The sequence below is a fragment of the Oreochromis niloticus genome, linkage group LG19, assembly GCF_001858045.2.
Source record: "Oreochromis niloticus isolate F11D_XX linkage group LG19, O_niloticus_UMD_NMBU, whole genome shotgun sequence".
NCBI lineage: Eukaryota > Metazoa > Chordata > Actinopteri > Cichliformes > Cichlidae > Oreochromis > Oreochromis niloticus.
In genome coordinates, this window is record NC_031983.2 from 5446023 (window position 1) to 5464962 (window position 18940).

The 18940-nt window shown below is 38.9% G+C and overlaps 1 protein-coding gene across 3 annotated transcripts in view; it reads left to right on the forward strand.

Moving 5' to 3' along the window:
• Positions 1-18940, forward strand: part of kcnh5b (potassium voltage-gated channel, subfamily H (eag-related), member 5b) — a 199710-nt gene that overhangs the window by 86969 nt on the left and 93801 nt on the right. For all 3 annotated transcript variants that reach the window (XM_025901102.1, XM_003451194.5, XM_025901103.1), the window contains exons 9-10: positions 11756-11955; positions 18843-18902. In XM_025901102.1, the coding sequence (XP_025756887.1) occupies positions 11756-11955; positions 18843-18902 (260 nt within the window). The remainder of the gene's footprint in view (positions 1-11755; positions 11956-18842; positions 18903-18940) is intronic.

The following is an 18940-nucleotide window of genomic DNA, read 5'->3' on the forward strand; positions in this document are numbered from 1 at the left end:
CTGTCTAGCTAATGGAGTGGTCTCCTTCTTCCACATTTTGTATCCTGAAAGTTTCAGTTTTCTGGTTTGGATGTTCATAAAAACTTAGCCTATTATTAATGCATCCCAAACATCAGCTTTCAGATATTTTTTAGGTTTTTGCTGGCAGACAGAACTGACAATAAGGCATCTTCACACAAGTAATTCCAAAACAGCAGTGCAGAAAAAGATAATTTTTTCAGGGATTTGAGTGATTTAACATGTGATTAGCCAGCCCACTGGCTTCATGGAAAATATGAGGGCTTTCAATGGCATATGATGATAATATGAGTCATACTTGTGCTAGAACATGACACCAGATAAGAAATGTCACAATGTCTCCAGTCACATTCCAGGGTTTGGATAAATGGGAATAACCATTCACGTCTTTTGTTAGATTTCTGTATATGAGTGACACTGCTTGTTTGTGTGAGTGCCCTTACATGGAAGTGTGTGTGAGAGGTAGCCTGAGGGAAAACTTAAATATTGAAGCACATTCATCGGCACAGGTTTGAAAGTGTGCCGAGTTCCAGGATTTTGGTAGCAAGGCGTTAGGGGGAAAAATGCTTAAAATGTTACCAGCAATGAATTTCACAATATTACACCAGAGCTTGGCCATAAATTATTAATATAGGTTTCATATTCTTTATGTGTGCTGTGCAAATCATCCAGGGGTTTGGTTTCGTGGTGATTCACTCCCCATTTCCATAATTATCACCAGTTGTAATCGTCCTCATGGCTCTTTCCCGCTCATTCATTTAAGAACTCAATCTCTAGATCATTTCCGCAGTGAAAAGCCTCTAAAGGCAGCAATCAGTCCTATTTTTATTATAATTTTTTAATTTCTGCTCTTCTAATTTATGCCAGAGCCATAAGTGTGAAGCCTGCAGTCATATGGATAGTGGGGAGATAATTGAATCAAGCAGGTGCCAGCCATGATAGATGAGTCCTTCTCAAATATAATTGCTGACAGTGGGGAAAACGGGGGCCAAGCTGTGATTACCATGAGTCCCAGAGCACGTGAGCTATCACAGTTGCTCTGTACTTGTCTCACCTGCTGATCCCAGTCACAGCACTAAAAAAGCCTCTTTGCAGAACAGAGAGTGTGTGTATTGCCCTCAGATGTGAGGTCCCCTGACAAAGTCCACTAACTGCAGTGAGTGTGACCTCGGAACCTCCCTGAGCTGCAAAAACTGACTGCCAAAGTGAGACGAAACCAGGAGCTGGGAGGTCAATCAATGTCTGCTGGAGGTGTCATCTGATGCCAGCACTCCGTAGAGGCCAGTCTGGGGTCTCCTAATGAACCGTCAAGGACTAATCAAAAAGTATCAAGTCTTGACAGTAGTGAACAGTTTATACAAGACAGGTGCACTGAACTTTGAGATTTTTCGTCATGCCCTAACAGTGAGAGATTGGAAGTCACCACTGAAAACTTAAAGATCTCAGTGAGACAGTGACAAATTCGCTTTTCATATACTCCCAGCCCACATGCTCTATTAATTCAAAGCTGCCGATCCACAGCCTCTTTCATGTAATGCGGTAAACATGAAATTCATGTTGCAAGTACATTCAAAATTTTAAGAGAAAAACAAATGAAAAGAACAATCAAAAATTCAAAGAAAAAAAAGGAAATCACACCTGTGGAAAAGATAAGGGGGTCTGTTCAGTCCATTCAGGTGTTAAGAAGGCTTTACAACACAATAAGAGCAAATATCAAACCAGTAGGCATGTATAAGGCATTCGAATGCATCAATGAACACGTCTGTGCAGATATATTATGTAAGAGATCATATAAAATTACGACTCTAAAGCTATTCTAAATTAATAATAATGGTTTCAAACCTGTAGAGTGTTTATAAACAAGTTTTGTTAAACCCTGTGACAGACTAATCACCTTTTGTTAACCTGCTCCAGCATCCTGTTTTTTTTTTAAAGCCTGTACTTTAGGCATAATTTGCATAACAAAAAATGCAGTCAGTCCTTACTTGATGTCCTACATTGAACCTACCTAATCATGTTCAAACAGAACCTAAACACAACATGGACAATCATCTGCTTTAAACACCTGCTCCTCATTTCACTTCCCCAAATCAGAAGATGACATTCTGACCCGCCGCGTCATATGACAGCATTGCTTTCCTGACGTTATCCTACAGTCGACTTTGATTTTAAGCTCTCCACAGCCTCACTTGTCCCTCCTGATAAAAACCATTTCATTGTTTACCAGGCGCTTGTGGTTCGATGTGAGTACTCCTCCATGACTTCATTACTCCTGCCCTGGTCCACAGGGAGCACCGCTCAGCCCCTGATGGCCTTGTTACCTTCAGCAGTGAAACCTCAGAGTTCGCTTGTTTGTGCTGTGTTTTAATTTGGTCCCATTAGCGAAACCACAACACTCTTCTCAGCTTCACAACACCAGATGAAAAACATTAGCGCAGTAACAGTAAAAACAAGGCAAGAGTTCACTGATGCACATTGTTTGTATTTAGAATATGTTCTTGTTCAGAGGGATTTCCACAGTGTTGATCGGTGTATGCTCTTTTAAAGGAAGTACACGCAATTGTATTTTTGCTGCTGTTCCTAAAAATGTTTTACATTATACATCACTTAGTATTATAGTTTCCTAGCAGTTACTACACAAACCTATGAAGCAATCCAAAAAAAAGACACTGGGAACATCTTAGTTTAAACCCTCAGGAGAGGAATTTTTAACAAGCTAGGTTCAATGAAAGTGTTGGGGAAATATAAATATAAAAAAAAGTGCTATACTACTGAAACAGGACTTGGGATTTCTTTTTTTCCTGATAGCGACTGTACGTTTTGATATGTAACGAGCACCGCACCATCGCTCAGTAAAGTAACCCTGCTGAGCATTCGGCTGACCCCAGGTTATTCATTTAATCATGATTTATGGGTGTGATTAAAAAACTAAATGTGGTGATTCATCTCTGAGCTTCATATGTGTCATTATCAGGTTTTCACCAGGATATCTTTTGCAGAGTAAGATGTAATTTAGAATTTCAGTTTCAGGAAACTTAAACTGTGATCTTCAGTAAAAAAAAAACAAAAAACATTTATTACACAGCAACATTTATCCAGCATCTGTGTTACTTTTTTTTACTGCCATAACTGCCACATTATCACAAACAGGCTGCATGTAATTGCTACCTTGAGCACATTTAATTTCAAACTGATAGACTGATCAGTTTGCTCCCTCTTGTTGCGATCTTCACACACTGAAGTTACTTTGAAGGTTGCAGCTGAGTGTGAGTGTTTGCAGTCATGATCTGGGTCTTTCAAAGAAACCACTTAAAGGCAACAAGATTACAAGTTCATTGCACACATGGTCACTGTAATTTTGGTCGTGTTGTGGTCTCCAACTACTGTCCCTGTGTGACTGTAGCATTACAGGAAGAGGTGCTGCACCAGGACCCAACACTATATAAGATAAATAAGTATTAGTTGGATGAGTAATGGAAAGCTACACTAGTAGTGACCACAGTTAAAGATATACAGTTAAGAATAAGCATAATGGGCCTTAATAAGCTTAAACAGCAAGACATAACCTGCAAACAGGTTAATTAGAGGTGTAAGGAGGTCATTTTTATTACCTGAGTAGAATAGCTAAGTGCTCCAGTACTGCTTACTTTAGCTCCATAACTAAAAAAGACGAATTCCAAGTTATTTCTAATGAAGATGTTATTTCTAACAGGATGTAAGTCTTTATTTTCTTTGAATTTGCCCTTATGTTCAGGCGGTTAGATTTTCTCTGAAACAAGACATGTTTTTCTGTTTTTCTCCTGGATTTCTGGAGTGTAATCACTTTGGGGGTTTAGGTCTAAGGTGGAGACAGACATTTGTCACACATCAACCCTCCCACCAGCCGCCCGACTCACTCACTACAAAACCCATTAAAATGTTTGCACAGCAGTAAATAGTCTATTAGATTGACCTAATGAGAAGTAAACAATACAATCTTGTCAGGATTTATTTGGAGACAATCAACCAGAATATTTTACTTACCCAGAAAGATCTAGATGCACCGTTAGTGCTCGTTAAAACATATTTATGCAGTGGTGTTACTCTTGAACCATCGTCCCCACTGAATTTTCTTTCAGTATATATTTTCAACCTGAATCCAACAGCTAAGCTAGCGTTAAATCCATCATCTGACAACACATGCACGTCAACACATCAGTGTAGAGATTTTCTGTGATCAGTCAGTAAACTAAAGCATGTTTTTTTTCCTGTGTATTTTTGCTGTTACTTAAATAAACATGGCAGCTAGCCAGTATGCATTCTTCTAGATTTTTTCCCCTGCCATCATGTAATTATTTATTTGACATATGAATTCCAGCTGCAGGGTTGTCTAATATTACTCATCATAATTAATTCCAGTGAGAGCTCTGTTCGACATCAACAAAGATTCAAACTCATGATTCAATAAAATCCAAAATAACAAGCTGTTAGCTTGTAGTAAAAACTTGCTATTCATTTTTCCCCATGGGTCTGTGAAGCAATAGCGATGCTGCAGCATTGTCAAAATTGATTACAGATATGTCTGAAACTAAAAAGGCAATTTATCTCATTTTCTTTGTGAAAATGACCACAAATCATTTAAAAATAAAGGACTCTGGCAGATGGGAGCTCATTTCTACTTTGCCTTTTTGGGTAGGTTGTCATAGGTTGTCAGGTCTGTGTGTGTGTCAATATTTTCAATACTGGAATTTATGGGTAGTATCAGCTTTTCACTGTAAAAGCTTTTATAACTATAAAAGTGGTAGAATTAATTCTTCATATATTAAAGCATGCAAAAATAGATTACTGTGATTGCATCTTAATTGACTGACTGTTTGGCTACCATTGCATGGACTACATCCTAACTGAAAATGCACATACAAAAGAAGCAGCAGTCTTCTCAGCTTTCATCTTTAAGACAGCAAAAATTATTTGATTACTTTGACTGAAAGTTCTGTTGTATGTGCTTGTTAATTTATATTTACACTTTGAAAAAATGAAAATCTGAATTTAATATGAATAAAATACTGTGAAAAAAATATTGATGGTCATTTCAATAACAAACTTATTTTTTTAAAGGCCTTCTGTCTTCTTATTTTGGCTGCTTCCTTTAGGGGTTGCCATAGCAAATCATTTGCCTCTGTCTAACCCTATCCCCAGCATTCTTGTGTCACAATAACTCTCTGCATGTCCTCCTTCGCTACATCCATGAATCTTCTCTGTGGTCTTTCTCTTTTCCTCTTTCCTGGCAGCTTATCTTCAACATCCTTTGTCCAATATATGTATAATTCCTCTTCTGCACATGTCCAAACTGTCTCAACCTTCTAACTTTGGATCCAAATTGCTCAACGTGAGAGTTGTCTCTCTACTCATACTCATTTCTAATTTTGCCCATCCTGGTCACTCCAGATATTGACCCGATACTTGACATGATCAGCTTCCACCTTTCACCACCTTGCAGTCTCCTATTTCTTTAAGATTGCACCTTCAGTATAAGATACAGTCCACTTGTGTACACTTCTCTCTTACCTCCTGCATTTCTTTTCTTAGCAACATGCCTACCCATAAACTCCTCCTCATCATTGTTCCCTTAACCTACATACCCACTAAAGTTTGCTCCAATCACCAAGTCCCTACGCTCACCTGGAAACTCCTGTCTTTCCTTCTCTCTCACTATCTCCCCCTTTCTTCTTCCATTGTTTTTGACCAACAGTAGCACAGTTTCCATCAGCACCCTGTTGGCCAACTTCACCAAGTTGCTGTTTTTAACCTGGAAATCTCATTTTTTATGATCTATATGTTTGATTTGGCCAGATTGTACTTCCATGTTTATCCCACCCAGGAACCGACACTAGGAGTACATCAGGTTTTGACTCTTGCTTGACTAGGATTTTAAAGTAAATATACAGGAATAATGTAATAGTAATTTAATATAGAAAGTAATATCTTCCCCTCAAACATGTTTAAGTTTAACTTGGACTTCACTGTTTATTTATGAAGATAAACTTAAAAATAATCATACACATTGATTTTGTGTGTGTGTGTGTGTCTGTCTTTTATGCTTCTACAGTATATGTCTGCATATGTGTAGGTATTTCTGTTTGTGTGCAGGCCACCTCATCACAGGGTATTTTCTGTGTGTCTGGGCTGTAGGCGTTAACACAGACTGACAGATTTTTGTCCCTCACACTCATTCAGTCTGACAAATCATCCTAAACTCCTCTGGCAGATTACTTAAAAAATAGAAATGGAAAATATCACAACACAGAGGTTGGATTGCTGATACTTTCCTCATTTAAAAACACCTGTTTCATTATTGTGAAAAATGGGGAGCTTTTTGACTCCATCATCTGCTTTATGATGTTTCTTTGTACATTTGTAATTTTAATCCTCATATGGAAATATCTACACATCCAACGTTGTCTCATTTGAATGATTCACCTTAATGATTAAAAACGTAAATACAAAAGACAAGTGTGGTGAGTGGAGGTGGATCGTTCCTTTTTAAAAAAAATCTTATGAAGGGAGAGGTGATGTTGATATCCTTTGTTTCACAAAAGCAACAGGTAATGATTTGAGGCTATTCAGTAGAAAACAAAAGAGGAAGTAATATACTTTTACTAAAGGCAACAGCCATTTGAGCAAATTTAGCAAGACAAGCTAAACTGACAGATGTCACAGATCTGTCCACACTGTTTGTTTGATGGGGTTCAGAGTATGCTATTATAAAATACTGCTGCTAATATGACATCAGTGCAGGGGATTGTTTAAATCCAGTTTTCTTCTTTGTGTCACGGTGGTTTTAGAAACCACCTTCCTGAAAAGATTCCTACCAGCTGATCAGAGCCTCACTTTTGACAGCATCTTGTCTTTTCTTCCCTGGGGTGCTTCAGCATTTATTTAACATTAGGAAATCTACTACTTTGCTTCACCCCCAAAACTCCCCACTCCTGTTTCTGCATCCACCAGATGGGAAAACACAGACAGATTTAAATAAATAGAGCCATAAGGGACAGGTCAGATTTTATATGCAGTATTGAGATGACAGCTTCAACCGTAGCCTGACTACATGGATTAACTGTCTAAATTCACGTGAGACCAGAAAAGTGTTTTTGGAAGCTGATACAGAACGATGTATAATCAGCAATCCATCAGTAACAGGTTTCTGTGATTCTAGGGGTTTGTTGATTATTTATGTATTTATTTATTTATTCTCCTACTGAGATCAGATACTTCTGTATGAATATATTATCTCCAGAATATATATACTGTGCAAAAGAATTGAACGTACACTTTAATCAGATAAGTAGAGGAAGGGGTTGTTAATCAGTATCAGCTGCTGTCTGTTAATGAAATAAACAATAAGTGCACCAGAGGAGCAACAATGAGACAAACCTCAAAACAGGAATGGTTTTACAGGTCGAGGCCACTGACATTTTTACACTCCTGTTTTTTCACCAGTGTTACATTTGGCTAGGGTCAGTGTCACTACTGATAGCATTAGGAGATACCTAGGATCCAGGATTCAATTCAGTTCAATTTTATTTATACAGCGCCAAATCACAACAATAGTTGCCTCAGGGTGTTTTATATTTTAAGGTAGACCCTACGATGATACATACAGACAAAAACCCAACAATCATATAACCCCCAATGAGCAAGCACTTTGGTGACAGTGGGAAGGAAAAACTCCCTTTTAACAGGAAGAAACCTTCAGCAAAACCAGGCTCAGGCAGGGCGGCCAACTGCTGCAGGAGGCCCTTAACTCACCAGCAGGGATGGTACCTGCTCCTTTGTGGAACAGCATGAGCATTGCCACTGCTCTAAAAAATTTGCTTCAGCAGGCTACTGTAGAAATGTCTCAGAACAACAGAAACAGACTTCATGAGGGTGGCCTGACGTCCTTTAGTGGAACCATGTGTTTACTGTGCAGCACTGTGGAGCCCGATTGGCATTTGCTGTAGAATACCAGAATTGGCAGGTCCACTCCTTGTCCACCATCTGTGCTTTTCACAGATGAGAGCAGGTTCACCCTGAGCACATGTGGCAGATGGGAAATGGTCTGGAGAAGCCGTGGAGAATGCTATGCTGTGGATAAACATCATTCAGCATGAGCGGTTTGGTGGTGGGTCAGTGATGGTCTGGAGAGACGTAGCCATGGAGGGAAACACAGACTTCAACAGGCTGCGCAATAGCATTCTGACTGCCGTTAGTTATATAGATGAGACCTTGGGTCCAAGGATTTCATCATGTCCTGGAACACCTCTGGGATATGTTTTGGTCCATTAAATGTCACCAGGTTGTATCTCAGACTGTCCAGGAGCTCAGTGATGCTCTGGTTCAGATCTGGTGGAGATCCTTCAGGATACCATTTATCATCTCATTTGGAGCATACCCCAAAGTTCTCAGGTATGCAAACTAATTAGTGCTATTTTGAGTTGCTGCAAGGAAATTTTGGTGAAATAGATGGAGTCAGCCAAGTGCAAATATTATTTCACAGCATGATTCCAGTTCTTGAATTTTTTTGACTGACTGAATTGTGGTGAGGTTCACAAGGTTGATTTCCACAGGCCAAACTCAGGTCATGGCAGGTTGTATAAGCTATGGTAAGGTGCTTAAGTCGAAACAGACTTTGACTGTTATAGAAATGCAAAGGAGAAAGTAGCGAAACTGTAAACTCAACATATTTAAACTGTTTTGTTAACACTATAAGCTCTAGTGCTTATCTTAAAGACTCCTGAATATCTTGCTTTTGTACCTTTGGAGGCTCAATTCTTTGGTGGTCTGTTTTAATTTGAGCTCTGTTATTTGTCTCAAGCTTCCTTGACAACCAGTATTCCAAAGTGCTGATAGCCAGACCTCATTTACACCTGATAAATGCTACTAATTAGCTTTTCATCCCTAATAGTTTTTGTACTGTGGTTACTTACTGTGGTGACACGGATTTCTTCTGCAGCTTCTCTTCATACCCATCCACACATCCACATGTCACTACTTTGGACAAAATGAAATTGGCAAGAAATTGATATCCCAAGGTTGAATTAACCTTCAAACCATTGCCTTTCTGTGTTCTGAGGTGACACTTACCTCCCTATGGGCTATCACGTCGGCCAATTAGAAGTCTTGGGTTTGGTGGGCGGAGAGCTGTGAGTCTGAACCTTAAGTTCCAGGCCAGATGTGCTGTTGGAATTCTTCCTGAATTGCTGACAGGGTCCTGGAAAGGTTTTGTAAGCTGGGAGGGAGCAGACTTTGAAGGACTTATCTCACCACTGACATGCAACACCTTTATGTGTGTGACTGTACTGCTTTTATTCTTTGTTTTGTCTCTTTTTCAGACACACTCTTTTCTTTTTGTGTCTCTGTAGACTTGCTTCTGTGAGATAAACTGCCCACATTCACACTCACATGCACAAGTACACACTTTGTTTTTGTCATGTTTCTGGTTCACTTTCTTTGTTTTTTTAATCTACTATTTTTACACTTCCTCATACAGCATACATATAGAGCGTTTATCTTGAATGCACAGTTACTGCAAGAAAATCAAACATTTGCCTCTTTCTTCTGCCTTTGCCTTCTTTACAAACTACCCCTTTGTACTGTTCATTCATTCTGCCCCAGCGTTGATTTCTCACACATCATGTCGTCAGATTCCTTCCACCTCCTGCCAACCACAAAAGTTTTCAGAAGTCTTCCAAATTATTGTTTCTTTTCTCTTTCCTTTGTCATTTGTATTGTCTGGGAGGAGGCAAAAAATAAGAACTATTTTGAGTGAGGTCTCTATGGAAACAGTAAAGTACAAGCAGGATAGTGAGGAGGCTGAGCAGTGACGCATGATGGCTTTAAATTTCAAAGGTGGGAAACACTCTTGATCACCAGGAGACATTATATAATATACATCTAACACTGATCTCTATCCAAGTTTGTCTCACTTCTTGTAAGAGAGTTTAGATGATTACTCCAACCCGCACCCCTCTAAGCCACTGTCACAAACATCTGTTTGTATTTGGTTAATAAAAAGTCAGTTTTTGGTAATTACCCATCTGCTTCAAATAATACCAAGTTAATGTTGTTTTTGAAGTCTTTCAAGTCATGCAGCTCTCTCCTACAAGTGTATACTCATCTGAAGATATTTGGTAACTGGACTGGTTCTTATGTAGCACTTTTCTGCTCTACCATAGCATTTAAAGTGCTTTATACAACACGCCTCCTTCATTCATCTACCCACCCAAGAACTTTTTCCTGTGCTTAAGTGCATTCTATCTAACATTCACACTCCGATCAATGTATCAGAGAGCAACGTGGGGTTAGTATCTTACCTAAAGATATTTGGGGTGCTGACACTATGAACGCGTTCGTTTATCTACATCGTTCATCTTTTGGTGTATTTATTGAGGCATTGGATGATCGAAGATTTTCAGGAAGCTGCAGTCTGTAAACAGTAACTGCAGCCATGAGAGTACCTATCTTAGCATTACACAGAGTTTTATATGGAAAATGTGCATCTATCAGATTGCTTAAAACAGGTGGGGAGAAGTTATAGTTTAAATTTAACTCTCCCTTCTTTGGCGCTTTGGCTAGTCCCAGCTTCTCAGTGCTCTGTCACGTCCAATCCTGGGGACCTGCACCTAGAAGGCAGAGGGTTCCCCTTCCTCACATCTCTTCCCTGATAACTTGTTCTAATGACCGTGAGATTAATTCTGGCTGAGACTGGATACTGTTTCTATCTCACACGGTCCGGATGACCCACCTTATCATAGGACTTAGTGTCCCTTCACCTTGAAGCTTCTACACTGTCGCCATTTCTAGCTAAACACTGTCCAGACATCTAAATTCTTAAGCTGTTATTCACTACAATACCTAACACCACCGAAAGCCAAACACAAACCTCTTTGGGTTTCAACCACTCTAAGCCATCGTTGCCTTTTTCATCTTAGACAACAGGACTCTTTTCCTGTTTCCACTGTTGTTCCATTTGTCAATCACATCGGACCCTTGGCAGAAGGGTTTTGTTACCAAAAGCTGCACCTATAGTATAGAAAGTTTTCCTGGGACTCTATGCAGTGTAACCCTATTTACCCTCACTTCTTCCATAGGAATTCAGAGGGTAAGTAGAAGCCATGTTCTGCTAATCAAATGCACTTGATTAAATGATCATCAGCAATTGTGATCACCTCTATAAGAGCAGAGGTTTGGTGCTTTGCTAGTCTGGAGTATTCAGGAGTATTGGCATTAACCCAATGCCTCAATCTTTCCAGCAAATTCACTGAAGGTTAGATTGTGCCATGCTCAGAGAAATTGCAAAAGACTCAGGATCTTCATCTCAAACTCTCCATGCCTCAGTTAGCGTAATACGTGCTAATGTTCATGACTGTACAAGTACGGTTTGTTTGGAAGGTCTGCCAAGCCAAGACTCTTCTATCTAGAAGGACCAGTTGCTTTAAATGTCGTGGATCGGTGTAACTCATTGTGCACATAAACCAAATTAGTATTTATGTAGTGCTTTCACCGTGTTGGTTTCTTTATTGGTTTCTTGCAAGGTGTACATTTATGGTTAGAAATTAAAACAAAGCAGGCTCCATTTCTTTTTAAAACATTAGATTTTTGGCTCGGTGTGTTACAGAGCAGATGTTAAGTTCAAGTCAAAATAATGGTTTTCATTAAATGCTTTTGAAATGATCGCTTTATACATTTCATATTTCTTCTCCTACTTTCTTTCTAGCTCTGCTTTATGCCACCATCTTTGGAAATGTGACCACCATTTTCCAACAGATGTATGCCAACACCAATCGCTACCATGAGATGCTCAACAATGTCAGGGATTTCCTGAAACTCTACCAAGTTCCCAAGGGTCTAAGTGAGAGAGTGATGGACTACATCGTCTCCACCTGGTCCATGACCAAAGGCATCGACACGGAAAAGGTGAGACTGAGATGCAACATGTCGGGCAAAGCTAATGTATTACTGATGTGCCATCTGTTTATGGAGATTTGGGTATCTCAGTGATGTGATTTTGTGCTACAGTAATCATTCGGGCTGGAATTGAAAAAGCCAGACACCGTGTCGCTTTTTGCCATTCATGCAGATTACAAAGCATCAAGTGATGTGTCAGGAAGCAAAAGCTTGAGAGTCATTGTTCTATATTTAATAGACATAGATGCTTATAACATTCAAAAACAATACATTTAAGAGCATTTACCCATATGTGTCACAAAATTAGCTGCTGTATCACTGTTCTCAAAGAGTCTCAAAGTAAATCACAAATCAATAAAAATCTACATAACAGTTTTTTCAGAGCAGGAAGAAAACGTCTCAAAATACACATTAAGTGTTCATTTGAGTATTATGTGCCTTAATGAAAGTGAATATAAATGAGTTAAAACCTAATTTACACAAACATAGAGTGTCAGGAAACTTTTAACAACAACAACATTCTTGAATTCACATATTAAAGGCTATTGTCTCATTTTTTCAGACATCTGCACTTTGGTAAAGATTATATACATTAAATTTAAGTTCTATTCATTTATTTTATTTCGAGAGTGTGTACGTTACACATGCACATTTTTAAAATTGTTATTATTATTTTGCTAGCTAGCAAACTCGCGGGATAAATGATTGAAATGCACTCAGTGTGATGCAATACGGCAGCGCTATTATAACAGTTAGTTATTGCATGGTAATTTATGGAATATGCTGTGAACCTAACTGAGATTACGTAGCAGTAGCAGTAATGTGAGTTACTTCCCTCAGGTGAAAGCTTTAAACGTTAGCCCGATGCTTAACTAGCCAAATTAAGGCTTTCTGATTGAAGGCTAAAAGCGGCGTTGTCAACAAGTAAGTAGAATATTGATTATATTTTTGTGTATTGGTGCAGCTTTTTCAAGCATTAACCTGGTGCCTTTGGCAACACTTTAGTGGGAAATAATGGTAATATGACTGATCCATATGAGCACAAAGAATAGACACTTTTTTGTGCTACCGAAGTTCCGTGGCTTTCATTCAAAATCTGTTTATCGTTAAACAACTTAAACATTATAATGGCTTCAAGCTTACATTGAGGCCTGTGGGACACTATCAGCCACTGAGACAGTAGACAAATGAATATTTCATACTTTAAGGCTGCCTGCTTATATAAGTGCTGTTCTCCATGCCTGTCTTACTGTACATGATGTTATTATTCAATTCAATTCAATTCAGTTTTATTTATATAGCGCCAAATCACAACAAAAGTCGCCTCAAGGTGCTTTATAGGTACAGAGAAAAACCCAACAATCATATGACCCCCTATGAGCAAGCACTTTGGTGACAGTGGGAAGGAAAAACTCCCTTTTAACAGGAAGAAACCTCCGGCAGAACCAGGCTCAGGGAGGGGCGGGGCCATCTGCTGCGACCGGTTGGGGTGAGAGAAGGAAAACAGGATAAAGACATGCTGTGGAAGAGAGACAGAGATTAATAACACATATGATTCAATGCAGAGAGGTCTATTAACACATAGTGAGTGAGAAAGGTGACTGGAAAGGAAAAACTCAATGCATCATGGGAATCCCCGGCAGCCTACGTCTATTGCAGCATAACTAAGGGAGGATTCAGGGTCACCTGGTCCAGCCCTAACTATATGCTTTAGCAAAAAGGAAAGTTTTAAGCCTAATCTTAAAAGTAGAGACAGTGTCTGTCTCCCGAATCCAAATTGGAAGCTGGTTCCACAGAAGAGGGGCCTGAAAACTGAAGGCTCTGCCTCCCATTCTACTTTTAAATACTCTAGGAACAACAAGTAAGCCTGCAGTGCGAGAGCGAAGTGCTCTAATAGGGTGATATGGTACTTCAAGGTCATTAAGATAAGATGGGGCCTGATTATTTAAGACCTTGTATGTGAGGAGCAGGATTTTGAATTCAATTCTGGATTTAACAGGAAGCCAATGAAGGGAAGCCAAAACAGGAGAAATCTGCTCTCTCTTTCTAGTCCCTGTCAGGACTCTTGCTGCAGCATTTTGGATTAACTGAAGGCTTTTCAGCAAGTTTTTAGGACATCCTGATAATAATGAATTACAGTAGTCCAGCCTGGAAGAAGTAATAAATGCATGAACTAGTTTTTCAGTGTCACTCTGAGACAGGATATTTCTAATTTTAGAGATGTTGCGCAAATGGAAGAAAGCAGTCTTACATATTTGTTTAATATGTGCGTTGAAGGACATGTCCTGGTCAAAAATGACTCCAAGGTTCCTCACAGCATTATTGGAGGCCGAGGTAATGCCATCCAGAGTAAGAATCTGCTTAGATACCATATTTCTAAGATTTTCAGGGCCCAGTACAATAACCTCAGTTTTATCTGAATTAAGAAGCAGAAAGTTAGCGGCCATCCAGGTCTTTATGTCTTTAAGACATTCCTGCAGTTTAACTAATTGGTGTGTGTTATCTGGCTTCATGGACAGATAGAGCTGCGTGTCATCTGCATAGCAGTGTAAATGTATGCTATGTCTTCTAATGATGCTGCCTAAGGGAAGCATGTATAATGTAAACAGAATTGGTCCTAGCACCGAACCCTGGGGAACACCATAATTGACCTTAGTGTGTGAAGAGGACTCTCCATTTACATGCACAAACTGGAGTCTATTAGATAGATATGATACAAACCACTGCAGTGCAGTACCTGTAATACCTACAGCATGTTCTAATCGCTCTAATAGGATATTATGGTCGACAGTATTGAACGCTGCACTGAGGTCTAGCAGGACAAGCACAGAGATGAGTGCACTGTCAGAGGCCATAAGAAGATCATTTGTAACCTTCACTAAAGCTGTTTCTGTGCTGTGATGAGCTCTGAAACCTGACTGAAACTCTTCAAATAAGCCATTCCTCTGCAGATGATCTGTTAGCTGTTTGACAGCTACTCTTTCAAGGATTTTTGATATGAAAGGAAGGTTGGAGACTGGCCTATACTTAGCTAAGACAGCTGGGTCTAGAGATGGCTTTTTGAGTAAAGGTTTAACTACAGCCACCTTGAAGGCCTGTGGTACATAGCCGATTATTAGAGATAGGTTGATCATATTTAAGATTGAAGAATTAATTAATGGCAGGACTTCTTTGAGCAGTTTTGTAGGAATGGGGTCTAAAATGGGGTCACCTTTAAAGTGTTATTAGCACAAACACTTTAAAGGTGATAATTTAGGACTTCAACAATAACACAGCAGCAATGTAGTTAAACATCTTACGGTTAGTTTTGAATGAATGAACTTTAAAAAACAAACAAACAAACATCTGTCTCCCATTTTTTGTGTCACATAGGAATGAAGCATCAATATCTGATAAGAAGACTTATTAATTTGGCCTTGCTGTGTATTATTTTGTGGTGTTTGGTGAAGTTTTCGTGTTTTGTGGGGTTGTTTTTTTTGAACAGGAGACTGATATCTCTAACAAGTGGATTTGTTCACATTTACATGTCTTAAATTTTAAGTGAGATGTGCGTTTTGAGTTTCGACACTATATACATATAAGGCAGCCTTTTTGTTTTGCAGTATTTTGTGTGGTGCACAAAAGGGGAACAAAAGTGTTTCAGTCAACCTCAAATGATTTGAGTTGTAATTTTCACATGGTCCTACTGAGGTGATGTGAAGTGTAACATGCATACTTTTTTCGGTAATGTGCTGGAAAAGATTGAAAATGAATTTGAATTTGGCCCTGAAAAAAAGGTGTATGAACCCTGCATATATTCATATTTATACAAGCAGTGTTTTTATACCTGTGTGTGTGTGTGTGTGTGTGTGTGTGTGTGTGTACCTCACGAGCCCCTTCGTAGTCCTATCTATGTTCCTAACACACATACACCAACACAGATGTTGGTGCTTACCCACACACATTACATAAACTTACCCTGAACTGACCCCTGACCTCCTAACTGCACCTCAAAACTGTTTGTGGGTTCCACTCTTCCTCACTGTCATTATCATCGAGTTGACTGCCCTCAGTGAGTGCATGGTCTTCACAGGGCTAGACAACATGCAAATATGTGCACGCTTACATTATGGCACAAGATTCTAATCTGACATTCCATTCTATACTCAGCTGACCTGTCAAATGTACAAATATGATTGTAGAGCTTGTACAAAATATTTTTATATGTGATTTAGATATTTAATTTTCTTTATACAAAGTTTCCTCAAGATCGGTCTTCTCATCTAGGAGGAAATAAGGAACACATACATAAAATCTTCACATTATGACAATTACCCATAGAAAAGTGGTCCAAAGGCGCACTACCACACTTCCTGTATACTTTGTGCATATATCAGAGTTAGCTAATCACCCCACATCATTTAGGATTAAATACATATTAAATAATATTTAGAACAGAACTGTTCCAAATGCCAGACATACATTAATATGAAAAGCTTTCTTTTCCAAATTGTACCAAATAGACATTAAGCCTTGGTTGTTAATTAGCCAAATACATACTATATATATATATATATATATATATATATATATATATATATATATATTGCAGTTTGCAAGAATACTGTTTGAACCTCCATTTTTGACTCTTTGAGATTTGAAATTGCCCCGATTCGATTTAACTTTGAGGATATTAAACAGATTAGCTGTCTTTTGTTTATTTTTATGTTCCTTATTAAATATGAAAGAATATTAAAGCCTGTTGTTTTTTTGGGTTTTTTTGGCTGAACTGAAGACTGGCACATTATAAACTCATGATCCAAGATAAGCCTCATGTAATCTTCTTATTATTTATTTCCTGTTTTCAAGTTTTGTCCATGCCTTCTTTCTCTGCCCATTTAGTTTACTTTCCCAGTAACGTTATTTTCAGTTTAGTCACAAGCCTCTTCTCCTTCAGTCCCAGATAATTATACACTTTTGAAGAGACATAAGGCTAGTTTTGCGCCTGCTCTCTGGATAAATACCTCACTGTCAGAGCTGAGGCCAATTAGTAGATAAGTTTGTCACTTTGGGAGCTGTTACATGGTTCATAGTCAGCTGTTTATATGAGTACACACCCAAAAAAGACCAGTGTCTCCCAAAGGCTTCTTGATACTATATCATCCACATTAAAAGGAGCAAACAAAATGTAAAAGACTTTTATATGTCTCTTTTCTCTTAAGTTTTCCCCCCTCGTCAATTTTGTTCATATGTAAGATGGCAGCATTTATGGAGGATGATATTTCGTTTTCTTTGATTTTGCTAAGTACTTAATTTTATTGGGACAGATTTTAAAAAGTGTGTAATGAGTTACACTAAACGGTTACCATTAACAGTCTGCCTTTGCTGCAGTTCTTTTCACAGCGAGATAATGAATGCAACTAAACAAACTGGAATATAAAATCTGTCACTCATACACAGACGGGAAGTTTCTGAAAAATCAGGTTTCAAAACAAATAAGCTTTCAGTTTGAAGTTGAGGTTTTTGATCTTCTCTGACAGCTTCTGCTTTCTGCTGAAGTGTTCTTGAGCAAGAAAGCCTCTGGTCTTTTTCTGCAACTGACTTTCTACTGACCCAAGTCAATCACACTACAAATACACTGCCCAGGATGAAAATAAGATGGGGCTGATGGAGCAGCTGTGGGTCAGGTGGTAGTCAGTGGGTGTCTGCCAACTAGAGTGTTGTTGGATTGGTCCCTAGCACCAACAGCCCTGTGCTCAAGTATCCTTGGGCAATATACTGAAACAAGATGCATCCGTGTGAATGTTAGATAAAAGCATTTTGTGTGTGATTGGGTGAATGAGACTTGTAGTAGAAAGTGCTTTGAGTGCTCAAATTGAGTAGAAAGGCTCTATATAAGTAAAAGCCCATTTACCATTTAGCTTTTGTTTGCAGCAACAATGTTAAAAATAAACTAAATGCACGTATATTGTTCTTTCGCCTTGCACAGACACTTCATGTTTCTCATAATCTAAAACATTGCATTTAATGCATTGCATTGCATTTAAATATTTATCTTCCAAATCCCTTCCTCAGGCACGTGGCATCAATGAGATGTTTTTTAAAAGGAACCTTTTTACGCTTTCTCTCATATCCTCATATTGCTGAACAATCAGATAAATGTGCTTTCAAATAATGAGGCAAACAAATGTAGTATTCTTTGTGAGCCAAAACTTCAGAGGAAATACTTGTACATTCATTGATACGGTCATCTGCTCCAGGCACAACACACCTATGACATCCAGGTGATGCCACTACCGCCCACAGCTCACAAGAACTTGCTGCTGCCCCTAGAAGGCATACAGAAGTCGGCCAAGCACAGAAATAGTAGGTTTTTGGGCAGAGTGGCCTTAAAAGACAGGAGCTATTACAGATTGCCTAAGACAGAACATGAACTGGGGTGGTTGCGTGAAGACACACACAAGAGAAATAAAGATATGTATTTTTAAATCGTGAATCATGCAGAGTTACTTAGGTGGTCCAAGAAAAAATACAGGAATGCAACAGGTCCCACTGCAAAACAATAAGAAGGCAGAAAGCAAGTAGAAACATCACACAGCTTAAAGGATTTCCTATTGTCTTAAGGTTTGAATTTCAAACCTTCTTTTCTTAACACTTTGAATTACTTGAAAATCCAGCTTCCATCAAGATATATGTAGTATGACAGAGGGAGGTGACAACCTCATCCAGCTTGGGAAATCCAGAGGCATTCCCAAGTCGGATGAGGTTCATATAATCTCAGGGTCTACTTGGGATTCTCCTACTAGCTGGATGCCTGGAATGCATCCAGAGAAAGTCACCAAGGAAGCCGTTGGACAATAGGCAAGTGCTGTTAGTCTAAACTGCCGCTTCATCCCCTCGTGTTTCTTGTGCTACAGGTCTTATCCATCTGTCCCAAGGACATGCGGGCCGACATCTGTGTCCATCTCAACAGGAAGGTATGCAGTTATTGTTTTATTTATATCCATGCATCAGT